Consider the following 21,050-nt stretch of genomic DNA (forward strand, 5'->3'; position numbering starts at 1 on the left):
TAGGTATAGGCCTTCTCCTACTATTCAGTTGCTGTCTATGTCTACAATGTGGACCAGCGATCTGTGGTCTGTGTGCCACATCGTGTATTCCACCACCAAGATTTCATTCGTCACGGAAGAAGAAAGAAGAACAAATGATGCTATATGAACAGATCAATGGATTGATGAAGATTGATATCTCTTGAAGGGCAAGTAGGGGACAAGGAGGGAATGTGGAAATATGGATTTTTTCTGGTCAGTTATGTCCCCTATCTTGGACCCCAACGGTTCTATGTGCGTGTCACAAGTACATGTATGTTCCCTCCAGTTCCAGTTATGAAGACGCAAATACATATGCGTCCACCGTCAACATGTCCTCTGTCAGATCCGCCATGAACAGGCCGGATATTCCATTCCTAAATATGAAAGGCCACCGGCTTTATATGGTTCACTTATGCCATTTTACAGTCCAGGCAAGTAGGCCCTGATTCTGTCATCAAAACTCCTTTTGCCTTCTGCCTCTGAAAGCTCCAGTCTGAGCCTGCATCTGTGACCATGAACTTTGTCTCATTCTCTGCGCGGCTCACGAAGCCTGACATCAGCCTATTCTCTGCCAAGTACTGTATTTCACCTTCGAATTATCTGCTTCCCCCTCAGCCGATGCATTCCTGCCTAGTAGCTTAAGTAAACATTCTTCCAGTTACCGAGCAAAAGGCCCGGCTTCTCTGTCCTCATGCAAGTAATTCATAGCCCTGTTACCATGGAATATTCCTACCCCCTCGCATTCAGTGTAGACACTTAGACGCTTGTACATGCACGCACGGTCAGTATAGAATAGATTCTGTCCGAGAGTCCTTCGTTTGTGGATAACATAGTTCTTTAAACATAGGATGTTAGATATGATTTGAGATTAGGTTGACTTGACCCCCCAGACTTTTCGTCTCCACATGTAGAGCTAAATGTCAAGTCCCCTTCACCCCCTAGTTACACGTCAATTACACGTCATGCTGCTGCGCGCGCATCTAGGCCAAGTATTATCTTATAGATCCACCTATGTATGACATCATAACCAATTATGTTCCTTTTTACTCTTTATTACACCCATTTCTGGTTACGCAGAACAAATCGTCATTTTCCTTATCAACTGTTACGCCTACTGCATTCGCTTCATTGTAATGTATGTCCTATAAAAGTTACTTCTTGTCAATAAAGTATGTACTTCACTTCCTGAACCCCCGTGGTGATGGAACTTGGAGCATCCGATTATAATCGAACACTGGAATAAAGCCCTTTCCGAACCTCTAATATCACGGATTCTGCCTCTCATTTTACTGAGCTATTTTATAATGTTTCTGTATCAAATTCAGTCCCGGTAAAGGAATTTTATTTACCACATAGTCCAGCCTGTATGCCATTGTGACCTGGGGTTTTGCCGGTTCGCAGCTTAGCTACCGCCTCCTGAATTTCTGTTAGTGTCAGGTCGGCTTCTAGCTCTGCCAGCTCAGCGTTATTTTCCAAGGGGCGAGCTTTGTGAAAACATTTGTAATAATCTGCGAACGCCGAGTCTATCGGAGTGTCTGTATCATGTCATCTTTTACCCCTTGGACCCACCTGGCCTGTACCTCTCTCTTGTGGAGCCATGCCAGTACGTTCACTGCTTTGTCTCCCTCCTCATAGTCGGTGTAGCATCGCCAATTTCTATATTTTTTTTTTGCATTGACCATAACCAAATTTTTATATTCTTGGCGTATAGTATCTAGCTGTTGGGTGTGCCCAGAATCCCCTGTTCTATGATCAATTTTTCAAGGGCCATTATACTCTGTTCTAGTTCCTCTAGCCATTTAGATGTATTCTTTTTCTCCCAGGCAATCCGGTTTTGGGCTTTTTCCCACTAGACGGTCTTGTAAGCCTCTCATGCAGTCACCCCAGATGTATCCGAGGCCTCATTTTCATTGAAATAAATCTGTCTCTGCCCTAATAGCTTGGAGTATTCTACCTTCCCGAAGCTCCCACGCATTAAGGCACTATTTCAGGCGTCGATCATGTCTCTGCATCCCCAATCGTATTGGCAGAGGGGAATGATCCGACAGTCCCCTAGCGAGATACTCCACCTGTCCCACCTCTTTCATTTCATCCCCGGACAAAAACTTAGTTCAGCTTGGAGTATACGTTATGCACCCCGGAGTGGTAGGAGTATTGTGGTGTGTGGGGGTGGAAGTCAGTGAGCCCTATGGTAGTGGTGAATCGTGCAAGTGGCTTAGTTTCCCTTGGTTCCCCAGCTGCCCCAAATCGGTCTACTGATAGGTTCATAACGTTATTGTAGTCACCACCAATTATGTAAAGGGAGTAGGGTGTCTCTAGCAGGATGTCTACAACCTTTTTGAGCATGGGAGCCTGGAGCCTTGGTGATGCATATACGTTGATCAAGGTGATCAATTATCTTCCCCATTTACCCATGACCTCAACGTATCTGCCCATGGGGTCTATCCACTGGCGCATCATTGTGAAGAGAGGGATTTCTTGATCAGTAGACCCACTCCTTGTGAACCTGTGGAGTAGCCAGCATAGGCCAAAATCCTGTATACATCTTGCCCCAAGAATACACGATGTGTCCCCAGAAGATATGTCTCTTGAAGCATTTTCACATCAGGGTGGTATCTCTTAATGTATTGTGTCACTAGACCTGTTTTAATTTTATCTCCCTACCCACTGACGTTCCACGTCAATACTGTAAGAGTATTCTCTGTATTAGACATATCATGAGCCATGGGAGATATTCAACTGTTTGTTTTCACGCATCGTGGTCGTGGAATGTGTCTGTATCTGGTGTAATCTATACCCCAATGCATCCTCTGCGATGAACAAAAAACTATAACAGAAACTCAACCTATTTATCCACCGACCAACCCCTCCCCCTACCCCTTACACAACCTCCCCTCTCCATCATACCACCTTTCCCAAGAGAAATCGCAGTGTGCCGTAGAAGATGTAGAGGTGTGTCGTAAACCCTCCCATGAACTAAGCATCTCCCAACAATGCGGTTCCTATAAACCACTAAAGCATAGATCCGTGTTAGCTGATGTGTATTCTCGATTCAGCATGAGGGGGCAGCCCAGCAGAAAGTCTCAGGTGTTGGGAAGTCTTCCCGCAGGTGTCTTGTTGCCAGTCCCATTTTCTTTTGCCTCCAAGTCCATCAGTTTATCCTGTGATAGTTGTAGGGCAGTCTCTGTGTTTTTTTTCATGGCCGTAATCTCAGCTGCCGGGGTGTGTATGCTCTCGGGACTTTAGGCCTGAGGACATTTCAGATTCATCCGAGTTGATCTCCAAAGAGGTGGTTTCATTTGTGTGTCCAGTTGCTCTAGGTCTTTCTGTTTTTTGTTTTTTTACTCCCCCTACTCCCCCTATTGTCTCTTACCTTTGGAGTTACCTCTCAGGACATAGGGCGGTCCTTCCCTTATGATGCCCAGGCTCTGATTTCTGTTGCGCTACCTTCATGTCGATATTTGAGATTTGTCTGTCGAGGGTCTTGCTGGTCGGTTTGCCCGCTCCGATGATTTTTGGGAGCAGAGGATCGGTCATTGCTCCACCCAGAACCATGCCTCTTCAGGTGTCTGGAAGAAATGCGTCTTGCCCAAGTGTATGACTTTTAGCTTCGCAGGGAAGAGAAGAACAAATTGTAGCTGGAGGGTTCGAAATTTCGCCTTGACCAAGTTGAAAGAGCCTATCTGGCGCTGGACTTCTCTGCTATAGTCCGAAAATATAATTATTTTAGCATTTTCGTGCCTCACTTCGCCATTTCTACGCATTTCTCGTAGAATCATATCTCTGTCCAAGAAGTTGAGGAATGTTGCTCTTATTAGTCTGGGGGGTGCGCTGGGAGAAGGCCTCGCGTTCTATGCCCTATGTGCTTGTTCTATAATAAAACAATCGAAGAACTGTCCCGGGGTGGTGATGTCTTTGAGCTAGGTTGAAAGGAACAGAGGTACGTCTTGAGCTAGGTTGAAAGGAACAGGGCTACGTTAGTTCCTTCCACTCCATCAGGAAAACCGGCAAAGCGCAGGTTGTTTCTTCATGCTCTGTTTTCTGCATGCCCCAGCCGCACTTTTGGAGGTCACGGACAGTGTCCTCCACCTCTGAAACCCGTGTTTCAACCTGTTACTCTTTCTGATATTTTGTGGAGGTCCTGACCCAATAGTCTCACCTCTGAGCATACCTCCTCGATCTTGTTTTCCAAGGCTTCCCTTGATGTTTGGATCGTCTGAAGTAGAATTGCCGTGTCCGGTCGGGAGGGTGTCGCATCTGCAGTCTCTAGCTATGTGTTCATGACTTTCGTGAAACGGTCTAGCTTTCCCTGGTGAGGTGGTCTTGGTTCCTTATCCTTAGTCATCTTGCTGCTCGGGGAAATTAGGATGCAGGCATGGGACGTTTGTGCCTCTGTGTATTTTACTTGTGCACCAATTTCCTCCCTGGCCCACTTGGGCCGTTGAGACAATGAGTTTCCCTGTTGAGCTGCTGAGGCTCTTCACTGCGTTAGGGGGCCCGAGTCGTCTCTGCTAGGGTCAAGCCCGGTGTGTCCCCCCTGGTTTTCTTCCCGAGGGCGGATACCCGTACATAGCCGCAGAGCTTTGGTCAAGGGTCTCTTTCTTTGTCTCTTTCTGCTATTTCTTGCGTTTTCCTTATTGCTGGTTAATAGGGGGCCTTTCTTTTAATCTCTTTTACTCTATCTCTTGTCTCTCTTTTATTGCCAGTGTTATTCTGTTTTGTCTCCCCTATCATGTGGTGTCCCAAGTCGCTCCGCCAAGTCACCCTTAGTTTAGGCAATGCATCAAAGAGATGAGTTCATTAGTGGGCTTGTGTTGTGAGTTCAGGCATTTCTCATATTCCAGCTCATCTGTGTCTCACTTTTGTCAGAAACTTTGGGGGGATGTCTTGTCCTCTGTGACAACAAGGCCAGTCAATCCTCTGTTTTCATGGACCCTATACCACAGCAGCCTCCATTCTCCGCAGTGCCTCTGCTCTGTTGGCAGGCTATCCGGGGTTCTTCTTTCTTCCTTTGTTCTTCTTTCTTCCATTGTTCAGGCCACGCCCCCAGGGGTGAGTTATTCAGACCTTTTGCATTTCTCCGCTCCGCCTGCTAGCTGGGCCAGACCTTCTAACCCAGTTGGAGGGACTGGTTCTGCACCCCATTATCCGAGGCCTTCCCCTTCATGCTTGGAGACTGAGCGGGACAATTGAGCACCTTTCAATTGCCATTGGAAGTGGTAGACATTATATTGTCTGCGTGTTGCACCCCTCCACTAAATTGGTGTACTCCGACATATGGAGCAACTTCTTAGCGTTTATCCCTTCCAGGCCTAGCTATCCTAAGTGCTGCAGTTAGCACTCCCCCTAACGCAAAGAGAGTGTGCAGTTGGCAGTCTGAGGGTTATTAAGCCACCTTGTCTGCTTAATCTCTGTCTGCCGGATCAGCCATCCCTAATCTGAAAGAAACACGTTAGTTAGATTCCTCACCTTAGAATATCCCCAGGCGTCAGACTGGATCCGGAAGATTTTTCGTCAGCAATACCCCTTGCGCGTCGCTAGGCGTCATCTGCGGCTCCGCGTCCGTCGTCTGCGTCGTGCGCCGGAATGACGTCGTCGGAGTACTTAGACACCGCCCTCGCGCGCTGACGTCAGTTCTTCTTTTTTCCGCGCCAGTAAGCGCAGATCCGGGAGAGCTACCCCTTTAGTCACTTTTTGACTAACTTTTTTGATCTCCGGTGCCGGTAGGATGCCTGGTTTTAAAGCCTGTGCTGACTGTAGCCGCTTGATGTCGGTTACGGACCATCACCGCCGGTGCCTTTACTGCTTGGGCCTCGACCACGACGCGGAGTTGTGTTCGGACTGCAAGGCCCTGACCTCGAAGGCTAGACGGGAGCGGTCCCGTAAGCTTTTTGAGATTCGCCACTCGGCTCCGCGCCCCTCTCGATCCCGGTCCAGGAGGAGGTCCAAGGATCGGTCGCGGAGCCGCAGCCGACGTCATAATCGGTCGTCGGGATCCAAGTCTTCGGGTAAGTCGAAGCACTCCAAGAAGTCCAAGAGGCGACACCGCTCTTCGGACTCCTCTCGCCGGTCGCACAACTCGGCCGAGGGTCAGGGTGGTTCCACCCCCGCGGCTCCGGCGGAGCCGCTGGCGCCGCGCAAGTCCCCATACCCACCGGTCCCTGGGACTGACGCGACGCCGGCGGAAGTCAGTGCCTTCCTCTCGGCCATGAGGAACCTGGCTCCGCCGTCGACGCCCGCTGGCGCGCCTTCGGGCCCCGCGGACCCGACTGGGCAACCTTGCCTGCCGGCGGCTCCGGCCCCGTCGACGGCTCCAGGCTCGACGCCGCAAGCGCCCGAGGGACCCGTTCCCGAGTCCCCGCCGACGCCGGTCGACCTCGTCACGCCTCCTCCGCCGGCGTCGACACCGGTACCACCTCCGACGCCGGCTCCGCTCAGCGTCGATCCCCAGTTCAGCCCCGCTCCGGGCCCGGCGCCGTTAAGGCGTCGATGGACGCCGCGTTCGGCGCCGCTAGAGACACATTTTGTCTATCGCCCGGCTCCGATCCTTCCTCCTGTATACCAGGAATCGGATGATGGGGGCGAATGGGAGGGATCCGAGGATCCTATGGCCGTTCAGGCTCAACTGTCACAGGACTGGGCAGATGAACTGGGTGAGGCCAGTGGTCTGGATACCTCTCCAGACACTGGATTCATCTCTCCTCCGACTGTGGCTTCGGAGGAGGGTGCTGCTTTCTCTGTGGTGCTGCGCAAGGCGGCCGCAGCCCTTGGGCTCGAGCTACCTGCCGTGGCTGTGAGGACTAACGTCCTCACTGAGGAGCTTCAGTCTGCAGCAAGCTCCACTGAGCCTCTGCTGCAATTCAATGAGGCCCTCATTGACGTTCTGCAGGGCACCTGGTCCAAGCCCTCCACAGTTCCTCCTGTGGACAGGAACGTCGCCAGGCGCCACCGCCCTGCTCCGGGCGACCCCAGTTTTCTGTCCCAACACCCTACCCCCGAGAGCCTGGTTATCCAGACCTCTACCTCCCAATCCTCCTTCCCGACCGCCCCGCCGGACCGGGATTCCAAGAGACTGGAACAGTTTGGTAAAAAGCTGTTCTCCTCCCTTAGTTTGGGCCTGCGGTCTTTGAACACCGCCTGTCTCTTGGACCGTTATTCCCACTCTCTGTGGGATACGGTGGAGGACGTGCTGCCCCTGTGTCCGGAGGAGGTCCAGACACGACTTACCCAGGCTCTGGCCGATGGGAGGGATGCAGCGCGGCATGCTATCCGCTGTGGGCTTGACACTACGGACTCGCTGGGTAGGGCGATTTCTACCACGGTGGCGCTTAGACGTCACGCCTGGCTGCGGTCCACGTCCTTTTCGGGTGATGTCCAGAGCACTCTCATGGACATGCCCTTTAATGGCACTCGCCTTTTTGGTGAGAAAGCGGACAGTGCGCTGAATCGCTTTAAGGACTCCCGGGCTACGGCCAAGTCCTTGGGCCTCTCGGCCCCGCGGTCGCAAACTTCCGCTTTTCGCCCCTTTCGTGGCCAAGGAAGGGGTGCCTCCTCACGTACGCCTAGCCACCAGCTGCAGAACCAACCTGCGCGCAGTCGCGGACGTGGTTTCCGCCGAGGCGGTTCTGGAGGACGACGAGGTCAGCCCACATCCACCCCGGTAGCATCCGCCTCAAAGCCTTCCTAGTCCGAGCTTTCAGGCCCATTCCACGCCAGTGGGCGGCAGAGTTCGCCATCACCTGCTCCACTGGCGGTCCATCACATCGGACAGGTGGGTGCTGCAAATCGTCCGAAGGGGCTACTCCCTCCCCTTCAAGACGACCCCTCCAGCCATGCCACCGCAGCACCACCATATCTCGGGGGATAATTTGCATCTTCTCCAAGAGGAAGTTTCGGCCCTCTTGGCCAAGGGGGCCGTCGAGCGCGTTCCGAGCCCAGAAGTAGGTCGTGGTTGTTATTCCCACTACTTTCTGGTTCCCAAGAAGGGCAAGGGGGGCCTACGCCCTATCTTGGACCTCCGGAACGTCAATGCCTTCCTCCGGAAGGAAAGGTTCAAGATGTTGACTTTGGCTCAGGTTCTAGCTGCCCTAGACCCTGGAGACTGGATGGTAGCGTTGGACTTGCAGGACGCATATTTCCACATCCCCGTCCTGCCGGCCCTCCGGCGTTACCTGCGGTTCACGGTGGGCCCAGAGCACTTTCAGTTTACCGTGCTCCCCTTCGGCCTCACCAGTGCCCCTCGGGTGTTCACGAAAGTGATGGCGGTGGTCGCAGCTCATCTGCGCAGATCAGGGGTTCCAGTCTTCCCCTATCTCGACGACTGGTTGTTGAAGGCGGGCTCGCCCCAGACAGTCGTCTCCCACCTCCAGACTACGGCGGATCTCCTGCATTTGCTGGGATTTTCCATCAACGTGCCGAAGTCACACCTGAGTCCCTCTCAGGTGCTCCTCTTCATCGGAGCGGTTCTCGATTCGGCGCAGTTCCGGGTCTATCCGCCGGAACAGCGGGTCCGGGATATACAGGCCCTGATTCCCATCTTTCGGCCTCTATCCTGGGTTTCGGTCAGGCTAGTGTTGCGGCTTCTGGGGCTGATGGCCTCCTGCATCCTACTAGTGCATCACGCCAGGCGGCGCATGCGGGCTCTGCAGTGGGACCTGAAGTTTCAGTGGGCCCAGCATCACTGCAACCTGTCCGACCATGTCTTGATCTCGGAGGGCACTGCACAGCAGTTGCAGTGGTGGCTCACGGACCGCGATTGGGTCATGGGCAGAAGCCTCTCGCTTCCCCAGCCGGAGCATGTCGTAGTGACGGATGCGTCCCTCCTGGGATCTGGCGGGCTCTCTGAACGCCAGAGCAGACGAACTCAGCCGCCGGTGCATGATGGATCACGAATGGCGTCTGAACTCCGAAGTGGCGCAAGGACTCTTTCAGCAGTGGGGAGAGCCTTGGTTAGATCTATTCGCCACCGAAGAGAACGCGCAATGTCAGCAGTTCTGCGCGTTGGAATTTCCAAGGCGGCACTCGCTCGGCGACGCTTTTCATCACGAGTGGAGTTGCGGTCTGTTGTACGCCTTTCCGCCTATACCACTTCTGCCCAGAGTGCTAAAGAAGATCAGGCGTGACCGGGCCCAAGTCATCTTGGTGGCTCCGGATTGGGCACGAAGGTACTGGTATCCCGAGCTACTCAGTATGTTGACCGATCCTCCGATACGTCTGCCCCTTCGGGAGGATCTTCTGTCGCAGCAGCAGGGGACGGTCCTCCACCCGAACCTGTCCAGCCTCCACCTCCATGCGTGGAGATTGAGCGGCGGCAGTTGATGCCATTTGACTTGCCTCCTGAAGTCTGTGATATCATTCTGGCAGCCAGGCGTCCCTCCACAAAGACAGTATACGCCTGCCGGTGGAACAAATTTGTGGCATGGTGCACAGCAAAGGCTGTGGATCCCCTTTCAGCCCCTCTTTCTGAGGTTCTCCTCTTTCTTCTTTCTTTGGCCCGGCAGGGCTCTGCCCTGGGCACCTTGAAAGGTTATCTTGCTGCTCTCTCTGCCTTCTTACGGCTTCCAGATCAGCCCTCTCTTTTCAAGTCCCCTGTAGTGTCACGCTTTCTTAAAGGCATTACTCACACGTTCCCTCCTGTCCCTTTCGTAATGCCTCAGTGGGACTTGAATCTTGTCTTGACATTCCTGATGTGCGCTCCCTTTGAGCCTCTTCACTATTGTCCTCTTCATCTTCTAACTCTTAAGACTGCTTTCCTGGTAGCCATCACCTTGGCTAGACGGGTGAGTGAGCTCCAGGCTCTATCGTCCAAGCCTCCTTTTCTATCTGTTCATCCGGACAAGGTTGTCCTTCGGCCTCGTCCTTCCTTTCTACCGAAAGTGGTGACCCCCTTTCATCTTGGGCAATCTGTCACCTTGCCCACCTTCTTTCCGCCTCCGCATCCTTCCAAAGAGGAAGAGCGGCTCCACCGTCTGGACCCAAAACGTGCGCTCTCCTTTTATTTGGACCGCACTAAACAGTTCCGGGTGGACGACCAGCTTTTCGTTGGCTACATGGGTGCAAAGAAGGGAAAAGCTGTGCACAAACGGACCATCTCCCGGTGGGTCGTTTTGTGTATAAAAATCTGTTATTCCTTGGCAAAAAAGGAACCGCCTGTTGGGCTGCGCGCCCATTCTACTCGGGCCACAGCGGCTACTACTGCTTTGGGACGGGGGGTCCCTTTGCAGGACATCTGTCAGGCGGCAACGTGGGCTTCGCTGCACACGTTTGCCAGGCATTATTGCCTGGACAGCCAAGTCCGGAGGGATGGCTTCTTTGGCCGTTCTGTCCTCCAGGACTTTCTGGTGTGATCTTGGTTCGCAGACCCACCACCGGGGTTGGTATTGCTTGGGTATCTATTCTAAGGTGAGGAATCTAACTAACGTGTTTCTTTCAGATGAACAAGTTACTTACCTTCGGTAACGATGTATCTGTAAGAAACATTAGTTAGTTAGATTCCTCACCGACCCACCCATCCTCCCCGTTCTGCGAACTGACACTAGGGTTAAGGCTATCCCTTTCAGGGCCCTAGAATTTTTTGGCACCAGTGTCGGTATCTTGCATGGCTCTGCGTTCCTGGCGCGGAAGGCTATATACAAGAACTGACGTCAGCGCGCGAGGGCGGCGTCTAAGTACTCCGACGTCATTCCGGCGCACGGCGCCGACGACGGACGCGGAGCCGCAGACGACGCCTAGCGACGCGCAAGGGGTATTGCTGACGAAAAATCTTCCGGATCCAGTCTGACGCCTGGGGATATTCTAAGGTGAGGAATCTAACTAACTAATGTTTCTTACAGATACATTGTTACCGAAGGTAAGTAACTTGTTCTTCTTCACACTGCTGCCATCTAGTGCCTCAAAATTTAACCATACTATTTTTCACGAAGCACCCAGAGAACATTTTCCTCGTTTCCACTTCGGTAAACAGCGAAGCCAGAGTCAAACACATTTATTTTAAATTAAACAGTACCTTCCAGGCCAGCCGCCCACTTTGTTTTTCATGAGCAAAATTATCTTTGCCAATCCTTCGGAAATTTCGATGTCCTCACAGCAAGGATCCCCAAAATACCTCCAAGAACGTACACTGTTTGATGTTGAGGTGTGTTGATTTCATTTATCTTCAGATCCCGTGATCGTCGCCATTGTAACGTTTAAAATGATCAATATCCAGCCATGGGTTTAACACCAAGTAGAGGTTTATTCAAATACACCTCAGCCATCAATATCTTCACGGTAACTGCCTTTTCAGAGAATCCCCCAACATTCTTCATGTTCTATGTTCCATAGAACATAGAACAAAATACCATAGAGATGATAATATCACACTGTGGTGGCTCAGATGTGCAATAGGGGAGCGAAAGTGGAGTCTGGGAGTCCGTGGAGCTTGGTGTTACCACAATCCGTATGCAAGAGTACGAGGGCTTAAACAGCTGATCTGACTGTGCTGAAGTCACTTTCTTCAAGAAATAGTTTCACTTTCTTTAGACGATAGAGCAGGTACCAGACAGTGTGTATGTTTTTTTACCGGTATGTTCCTTGAGGTTGAGGTTGGCGTCCATTTCTCATTCAGGGAAAGTCGAGGTTCAAGGCCATCAAGGTTAATGTAAGCCAGGATTGCAGTGTATCTTTTTTGTTGTTGTTTGCAAATAACAGGAATTCTGTCTTATTTGAACTGAACTTCAGGTGTGTGCTGGACATACAGGACTAGATGATGTGCTGGTATTTGAGGCGTTGGCTATCTGAAATGGAGGAGGTATAGTTGTCTTTTATCATATTGGTTATCTAGATGCTGTTATCAGTTAGTAGAGCACTTGGTGGCTCCATGTAGATGTTGACGAGGAAAAGAGACCGAATGGAACCCTGGAGAGCACCGCAGGTAATGGGGATCTTTTGGGACCTAGAAGTGCCCATGTAAATATTCTGGTTTGCAGTCACTGAATGCATGATGGTGATTTAGTTGAATTGTAAATATTGAAACCAACCAAAGCATATATTTGGGGTGTGCTCTTAATATATTGTCTTTATATTAGGTTGAATTTGAAGATGGTTCACAGATTGCCACCACAAGAGGAGAAATCTATACACTGGAAGAGGAGCTACCTAAACGAATTCAGTCACGTTATGTAAGTTGTTGTCGATCTATCTCTTCTTTTTTCAAATAAAGACACAAATTGTCGTTTTCAACATGCTTGATTGATTGCAATGCTCTTCATTTTGCATAAAACATGAACAAAACCGATTGAAAACGAAATCTTATGAAACTTACATTTAACATGGTTTATTTTCCTTATCAATACGTTGGGGGTGAGAGTCCACATTTTTCAATATCTAATAAACTTCTGATGTTGGTAGAAAGAAAATGCTTGACAAAAATGTACTCTGTTATTTAACCCCTTGGCTGCGGCAGGATTTCCGCCGCAGCGCTGGGGGGGTTTTGGGGGCAGCGCGGTGGCGCTGTGCTCATGACGGAGCCACTCCGTCATGAGTCACGGTTGAGCTGTGCTCATGACGGAGTGGTTCCGTCACGACTCCGCCCACTGCGCTAATCGCCCGCACAGGTGGGGAATTAGCGCCGCGTGGGAGGAGCGGCCGCCAACGGCCGCGGCATGACGGAACCACTCCGTCATGAGCACACAGCACCCGTGGCTCATGACGGAGTGGTTCCGTCATGAACAGGGAAGGGGTTAATTTATCTGTTGTTCTAGCTAAGAACAACCGTTTGCCAAGTTACTAGGTCAATATTCCCAATGTTTACTTGAGGATCAATGATTAAAAGCCATGAGTTGCTGTTCAAAATGATCCTTGTGTCAGAAGGAAGTGGATAATTGGTGTTCATCTTTATCTTGCTGTGCCTTACCAAGTGCGTAGTGTAAGCCAGACTGGTCAAAGTAATTTATATTTTTTAACCTCAGATATTAGACCATTCTGATAGTTTGTTTCACCAAACTGATATTGTTTGAAGTTGCGACTCTTGTATGTGACCATATTACGGCCAAGGGAGGCATTTTGGTTAAAAAGAAAACAATCAATACACCAAAATAATGCTGGAAAAAAGGTTTATAGCATAAAATACACATTTATTTATATGTAAATGGAAGCTTTTTCCAGAGAGGGTAAATAGGTTACTGAAATGATCAGCAACCAAAAATTCATGATTAATATTATTTAATCACGGTGGGTTAGTAATACAAAATGTAAAAGCTTAATAGTCACATCAACGAAACTCCTTGAATAGCCAGGGTTTAATGGCAACCACTGTGCCTCCTCCGCATTAGTGGATCATCACCAATACCTGTATACTGTAAAAAAAATAATCAGTAAAAATGTGAACAAATACATCATAGTAAGACCACCAGTATTGATGCACAGTTTAAAAGAAATATACCACACAGAGGTTCCTTTGTGTCAGCTAATACTAGAATGAGCAATGTTGCAGAATTTGCTGTCCCAAGAGTGAAGCAGTCGATACGGTAGGCTAATTATTGTGCAAAAAATTGGAAGGCAGCATCACATTTACACTATATTCAGTTTTCCTTAACCCAGTGTAAGCCAACATTTACATTTTTTATAATTTTCTAGTAGTTTTGTTGTTGTCTCCTTTAAACTAAGTTGAAATGTCTACTGGCCCATGCAAGCATAATATTCTTTGGAGAAAGCCCTTAAGAATACTCTTCTGAGTCGCACCAAGCTTTTGAATAAAACAATAATATGCAGCCGCGGTGCGTCCATTAGGGCATTGGGGCGTAGCCCCACCGCCCGCAGCTCCCTCGGCGTCTTTGAACTTAAGTAAACTGAATCATTTTACTTAAGTTCAAAGACGCCGAGGGAGAACTGACAACCATGTCAGTCAGCATGACGTCGGACCGCCCACCCCCTTCTGAGTCTGATGGGGGTGGGCGGTCCGGCGTCATGTTGACTGACATGATTGTCAGACGGACCAGGGGCAACAGGCAGCAGCACAAGTGCGCATGAGTGGGGAAGGGGAGCGAATTGTCGCGCCGTGTCCAGTCATGCGCACTATTGTCTGCTCTGACTGGCGCATGCCCATTAGGAGAGCGAGGGTTGAGCAAAGGCTCAAACCTCGGTCTCCTAATGGGCAGGCGGGCGAGCAGTAACCGTGCCCTAAGCCAATCCTGGCACTGGCTGAGAGGGGCTGTAGGTGCCAACGGACCCGAGGCTGCGCGGACCTGCTCAGGACCTCAGGTAGGATAAGGATTTTTTTATTTATTCTAACACTCCCACCGGCCCCCTACCCCTGTTCGAACCCCCCACACACCCCCCCCCCTCCCGCGAGCCGCAAATGCGTAGGAGGCTTCACCCTCAGCTCAGCTGTTAATAGTGTCCCAATTTGCCGCTCATATAAGGTGCCCCCTGGAGACTGACAGCAGCGGATCTTTCACTCCCGCGCTATCTCTCCAGGGCCGAAGTCAGGCAGAGTCAAGAAGACAAAGACAGTGTGGGAGTATGAAGGTGAAAGTACAGAGTGAAGAAAAACTGTTTGGAGGCAGGATGGATTTTGCACAAAACTGCTACAGGCAGAGCGAGGACGTTTTCATGATGGAATGTCTCACAACATCCCACTCCTTTAAAGCAAAGGAAGCACAGCATGAAGAGGCAATGGAATGCACTGACCTAGGTGAGCTACGGTAGCCTTAGCTGCCATGTGCTGATCAGTGTATTCAGTCAGTGCTTCGATGTTTGCTAGATTATGTTTTATACTTTCATTGAGATGGATGGATTGGAGGTTTTCTGAAGATGGCTGGATGCTCTGGTGATTCACCAGTGGTGAAAGGATACATAGATGGATGAGTGGGCAGAAGAGTTACAGGAGAGTGTGTCCGGAAGGATGAGTGAATGTATACAGGAATGAATGGATGAATGCTCCAAATGATGGACAAATGCGTGGAAGATTTTCTAGTGAATGGATACATGGATGGATAAGTGAATGGGAGAATCTCTAAAAAAACAGATGGATGGATGAACAGATGAACACAGTGGATGACAAACCTGGATGAATTAATGGGTGATGATTGGGTGAATGATGCATGGGCTGAACACCTCTTATGTCGGCCGCACTTGCTCGCTAAGTAAAATTCATCCCCAACTTTTATGCCCCACAAGTTCCAAATGTCACCAGCCACCACTGATAATATGCAGTACATTGGTGCTAGTTTACTGGGTTTGCTTGATTTTTCTGTGGTGTTCAACACCCTTTATCGCATTTCCCCACAAAGCATTACCCCCTCAAGGGTGAAGATAGACTGAAAGTTGCTGAGCTCATTCCAGTCTTTCCTCCAATTCATATCGCTATTTATGGAAATGGACTGGTTTTTTAATATGTTGCACACCCCTTAAATTGCGACGTTCTACAAGGCTCAGTTCTATCGCTTTAACTATTCAGCCTTTGCACGGACACTTAAGGCCAGTTGGGACTAGACAGCAACATTTTCATTTGACAGTAAACTGACAATATTCAGCTATAACTTGGTGTTCATGTATCTTAAAACTGAATCCTGACAAGATGGAACTCATAGGACCATACTGCGAAAGGTACATTCTGTTAAGCTGACAAACTGCAACCTTCTAACTTCCTCAATAAACTCTAACCATCCATGCCACCCACATACTTCAGGACAGCAATACAAGCCCTATTACTCTCCTATCGCGACTGAGGGCATACACCGCCAGAGCATATGGCATCATGTCTAGTTCCAAAGCTAAAAAGTCATATACATTACCCCTATTCTAAAAGAACTCCACTGACACGCTTTAAAGGCAGCAATTAACTTTAAACTTCATAACTTACAAACCTATATTTTATGGTTCACCCTTCTACCCAAAGGACTTAAAGCACATCATTGGAACTTAAAGAATCTTGAGGGACTAATTACACTTTCTCCTTGAAATTCTAAAGCATAATAACATCAAGACTTTAATACATGCTTTCTCTTGCCTACCTTTCACATGGTTTAATCATGTCCCACAGAACTCCCTCTTTAGAATACATCTTCTAGACTTACTGTTGCTGAGGCTCCATTTGCTGCTTCTATCTGATAGAGATTTCCAGCCGCAGATTCCTTACCTTGGAACATTCTCCAGGTGTCAGACCGGATCCAGAATATTTTTGTGAGCAGTACCCCTGCGCGCTGGTTGCTGGTGTCGTTCGGCTCTTTGTGGCATCGTCAGTGTTCTCCTTGCTAGAAGTGACATGCGCTGTACCTATATATGTGCCACCCCAGCATGCTGACTTCGGTCCTTTTCTTTCGGTAACAGTCAGGGCAATTAAGAGAAGAGCTACCCCTTAGTCATTTTTGACTAAACTTTTCGTCCTTTGCCGAAGATTTTTTGAAGTTTTCCTCCTGGTGTGGCAGGGATGTCATCAATCAAGCCCAGCTTCAAGCCCTGTGGCACCTATCACTGGTCGATGTCTTATATGGACCCACACCTTGTATGCCTCTGGATGCTTTAGCACGACCACAACCCAGAGGCCTATGCCGATTACCGTGCCATGAACCAAAAGGTCTTGAGGGAGTGATCCCGCAAGCTCTTTGACGGTTCGAGGTGCGACGACCGAGGTCCCGGCCGAGAGGAAGGTCCTGGGAGAAGTCGCAGATCTTCGACTTCTACACGTCCGTCGGTTGACAAGACAGCATCCACATTCGAGGCCTAGCTCCACGGTTGACCGGCACCTGGACTGACTTCACGCCTCCCTGAATTTCTGGGAGCTGGAGCGACCTGTGTCCAGCTAAGTGAATTCTGTGAGGCTATGCACTTCATAATTGGGCTGCCCATTCCTTCTGGTCTGCCTTTGGGGCATGAGGGATCGGCAGGGGCCCCTACATGTTCCGCACTGGCTTCTTTGGCACCAGTTGGGCCCCTAGGATCCATTCCTGGATCCGGACAGACGCCGGTCGTTCCACCTTGATCTTTCCCAATGCTGGTCCCGATGTTGACGCTCCCGGCGTCACCAATTCCCACCGGCGTCGTTGTCCCCATTCTAATCCCCGACTCAAGTCAAAAAATTATTTTATTGATTCTTTAAAAATCGTAAAAGGATGGCAAACCATCATAAAATGCAAAACATTAAATGAGCATTTTTTTTTTTTAAACAGAGAGAAAAGAAGGCCTTAGAGTTGTGACCACAGTTAAAAAGCTGGCAAGTAGAACGATGCATTTAAAAAAAATAAAAATAAAAAAGTCAGCCAGCAGGTTATTTGTTAGCTGCTTGGCTTGAATCAATTTTTTCCAGTTCCTTTGCTGCTATTTTCCAGAATTTTATGGCGCTACAGGAGAGAGGAATCGAAAGCCCTCCAAGACACCTGATGACCGCAGCTCTACATGTTCTAATCTGTTAATTCCTTAAAATCTCCCGAAGAATGAATTTGCGTGTTTTCAGTAAAAAAGGGCATGTACATAATAAATGTAGTATTTACTCCTCCCCTTGACAACAGAGGCGGCATTACTTTGATGGCCATGTGAATTTCCATTTAGGGGTCAAATCCTTTGAGGGGAATGATCCCAGTCGTAGCAACATCAGGTAATGCTTTTTGTGGTAGGAAAGGTGTTCAATCAAATACTGTTGCGGCTTTAGCCTCTGATAGGCCTGTAACACTGCCCAGGCGTGATGTTTTTTTGCAAAAATCATTTGATCAGTTAACAGAGATCCGCTTGATTGCGGTGTTCACCACGCTTTTGAGTCCAGAATACGTTACTGGTATTGACCAGACCTCCTCTAGCTGTAATGCTGACAAAGATTCCTGCAGGATTGTCGTGTTCGAGTTAGCTTGTCTTGCTTGACTTTCAAGCTCAACCCAACAACGGTGGGCTAGAGTGTTATCTTCTGCCTCCTTCCAGTAATAATTTACTAAGGCACCTTGTCTGACCATGATCTGATTTTTTTAGTCCAAATTCTAAACGGATTTGTTCTTGTGAGATATGTAATGGTTTTTGAGAACAGTCTTTTGAAGATCCCGGCTCCGACACAGAGCCGGAGGCGTGTCATTAATGCCGGATGGAGCTATGCCTTTCAGGCCTGAGTCCTATTCTAATGGGCTAGGACTCAGGGAGGACTGAGAGGGGTCGCTGGACCTTGAGGAAAACCAGCCTTATGACACCTTGGACTGGTGTGAGGATCTGGGTGAAGCCAGTGGACTGGACACTTCTCCAGATACTGGCCCGCTTTCGCTTCCTACCGTGGGGTCCAGAAGTGATCTGATGAGTTGTTCAAGAGGTCCCGTATTTATACCTGATCGCAGCCTTTTGGAGTCAGTGGAACACTTATACAACCCCCTATTCTTGCTCTGGAAACTTCCTCCCTTTTCCTTTCCAGGCTCCGAGTTGTCTGGGGTCACAATAGTCTGGTGTCAAGACACTTTGTGCATGTTCTGGGGCAGCCCTTTGAAATGTAATATAGGCGGGGAACACTTCCACCCTCAACCATATTGGCCCATCCATACAGGCCAACTGTCAACTACACCTAGTCATGTGACCCAGGTAGCAGGCAACAAATGGTTAGGACAAGAAAATGGCAAATTTCTAAAAGTGGCATGTTCAGAATTGTGACTTAAAATTTGACTACCATTAAAGAGGGCTTTAAATTACAATTCATTTGAGCGTAAAAATCATTTTCCTATCTACACCCAAAAGTAAATATCATGTATTAAGAATAAGGTAACCCAGTTTTAGCCTATTAGAGAGATAAGCCATGCCATAGTAAAAAATAACTTCAGGAGTTTTCACTACTAGGACATGTAAAACTAAAGTCCATATGTCCTACTTTTTAAAGACAATGCATCCTGCCATAAGAGCCTTTAGGATCTAGCTTAGGGGAGTCTAATATGTATTAACAAGTAAGGTTTAGGTCTGGCAAAAGGTTTTTTTGTAAGGTCAAAATGGCAGGTGAACTGCACTACAGGCTGCATTGGTTGGCCTGAAAGATGCTTTAAAAGGCTACTGTAGTTGGAGGCCCAATTAATGCTTCAGATCCACTAAGCAGCATTTACCTTACAGGCTCTGGGTTCCAAGTAAATTAAATGTGCAAATCAGTTGTAAGCCTATTGTACCATGTTTTAGGGAGTGAGCACAAGCACTTTAGCATTGGTTAGTAGTGGTAAAGTGCACGGTCCTAAAGCCAGGAAAAACTAAATCCGCAAAGCAGGGGGGGTGAAAGCAAAAGGTTTGGGGGGGACTCTAGCGGTCCGGCATACAATAGGACGGGCGCATCCTTGAGCTAATACCTCCTATAATATTAAACTCTGGGAAAATATGATGATTTTGCATGCAGCTGGGGCCTTTCATATACTTACATAACAGCAACTGCATCCAGGTTTCAACTTCTAAATATAAGGTGAAGTGTGCCTGATCTCTCCTCCTACGAATACCAAACTTTAGTCTGTGCAACAGCAATGAGAAAATTGATCACATCAGCCTTTCAGTTGGTTTATCAGTTCTGTCCCTTAACGCTACTTGAAAAAGGCATAAACTATGTTTTCTGTACCATTTTCAGCTTGTCAAAACACACATCTGAGCCTGCTATCACCAGTCTGAAGGGCTGATGGCCACAAATAGAGCTATGGTCATGCTCCTGACTATAAGTTTTTAAAGGTGTCCATCTCCTCGTCCCAAACCCTTTATCTACCACTATCCCAGTTATTTTCTGTCAGTCAACTGCTTTTACATCCCAGTACACTGCGCACCGCATCTATATTCTGTTCCTTTAACTTGCTTCTATTGCTCAATTGGAACGTGATCTTAGCAGACAAAAGGTTTAACAAATTGAAAAAGTGCTCAGCTTCTTTAAATCATCCCCCTCCAACATAACCTCCGAAATAGCTGATGAGACCCTTTTACTGGACCACAGAGCACCGCCCTCCACTCCTTTACTGATTTGCTTAATGTGATAATGCATGTCACGCCTTGTCCTTGCTAACTCATCAGCCACCTTCCCTTTAATTATTCCGCTTAATGAGTCTGACTGCAACCGATTATGTCCTTGTGTACTTTGAATTCGCTAGGTACAGTGTGGCAGGAACAGACGTTAGAGCCCTTCGACGAACATAGCTACATATCACTACTTCTTTTGCTCTAATATTTACATGAAATTCCTTTCAAGAATCTCCCTGCTGTCTTAAAATGCATCTAACGTTCCCTGCGAAGCATCTTTTCAGGGTTATAACGGTTGATAATATTCAGTTATAAGAATCATTTTGATTTAATGCAAGGGGTCTGTGAAATAAAATGCTGTGTCAGTTGTTCCTGATATACATTTCATAAATATGTGCACCTTGCTCATGAAACATTTTTTTAAATTCTTTTTATTACTTACTGAATGAATAATTGGGATATCAAAAGGTGTAGACTATATTTAATACTTAATAAAAGGTATCATCAACACAGTCCGAACCTCCTGTATTTTCTTCCGCTGGATTTTTAGTCACGCTTTAAATTCCTGATTATGTTCTTGAATGATATAAATATTAATGTTAATTTTCCATAGTCCTGGATACCTCTGAACGATCTCCATTTTATTTTCATTTCATTGGGGAAATAATGTATCGACTTTGCTTTGAATACTTCCTTCAGTTATACTTTCTCAACTTAATTCTGGGGATTCTGGAGAAATTATTTCTGTTCTTTCATGCTGTTCCTCTACAAACTATTTTTTTTGTGCTAACCTTTTTTAAATACCTGGCTGATTGTTATATACCGGATATTGCATGTTACCCTCAGTTAAGAAATAGTCTTCATTTTTTTATTTATTTAATGTTGCAGTTCTCATGCTTTGTATATACTATATAGGAAGAAATAATCTCTTGATTGTAAGCGTTGAGGCTTACCCAAGCTGCATATGAGAAGCCAGCATACATCAATCATGAGTTTGCAGACCTTGCTTGTAGTACAATTTATATCAATTAACAAATTCAGATCAAATACATTAGGGCCATATTATGTATTATAATGTGTTTTATTTCTCTTTTGTGCAATAACTTTTTACC

The 21,050-nt window shown here is 48.0% G+C and overlaps 1 protein-coding gene across 1 annotated transcript in view; it reads left to right on the forward strand.

Moving 5' to 3' along the window:
- Positions 1 to 21,050, forward strand: part of KDM4C (lysine demethylase 4C) — a 1,697,337-nt gene that overhangs the window by 1,666,066 nt on the left and 10,221 nt on the right. The window contains exon 21 of the mRNA XM_085633463.1: positions 12,087 to 12,179. Coding sequence (XP_085489589.1) covers positions 12,087 to 12,179 — 93 coding nt within the window. The remainder of the gene's footprint in view (positions 1 to 12,086; positions 12,180 to 21,050) is intronic.

This window comes from Triturus cristatus, chromosome 2_1, assembly GCF_964204655.1.
Source record: "Triturus cristatus chromosome 2_1, aTriCri1.1, whole genome shotgun sequence".
Classification (NCBI taxonomy): domain Eukaryota; kingdom Metazoa; phylum Chordata; class Amphibia; order Caudata; family Salamandridae; genus Triturus; species Triturus cristatus.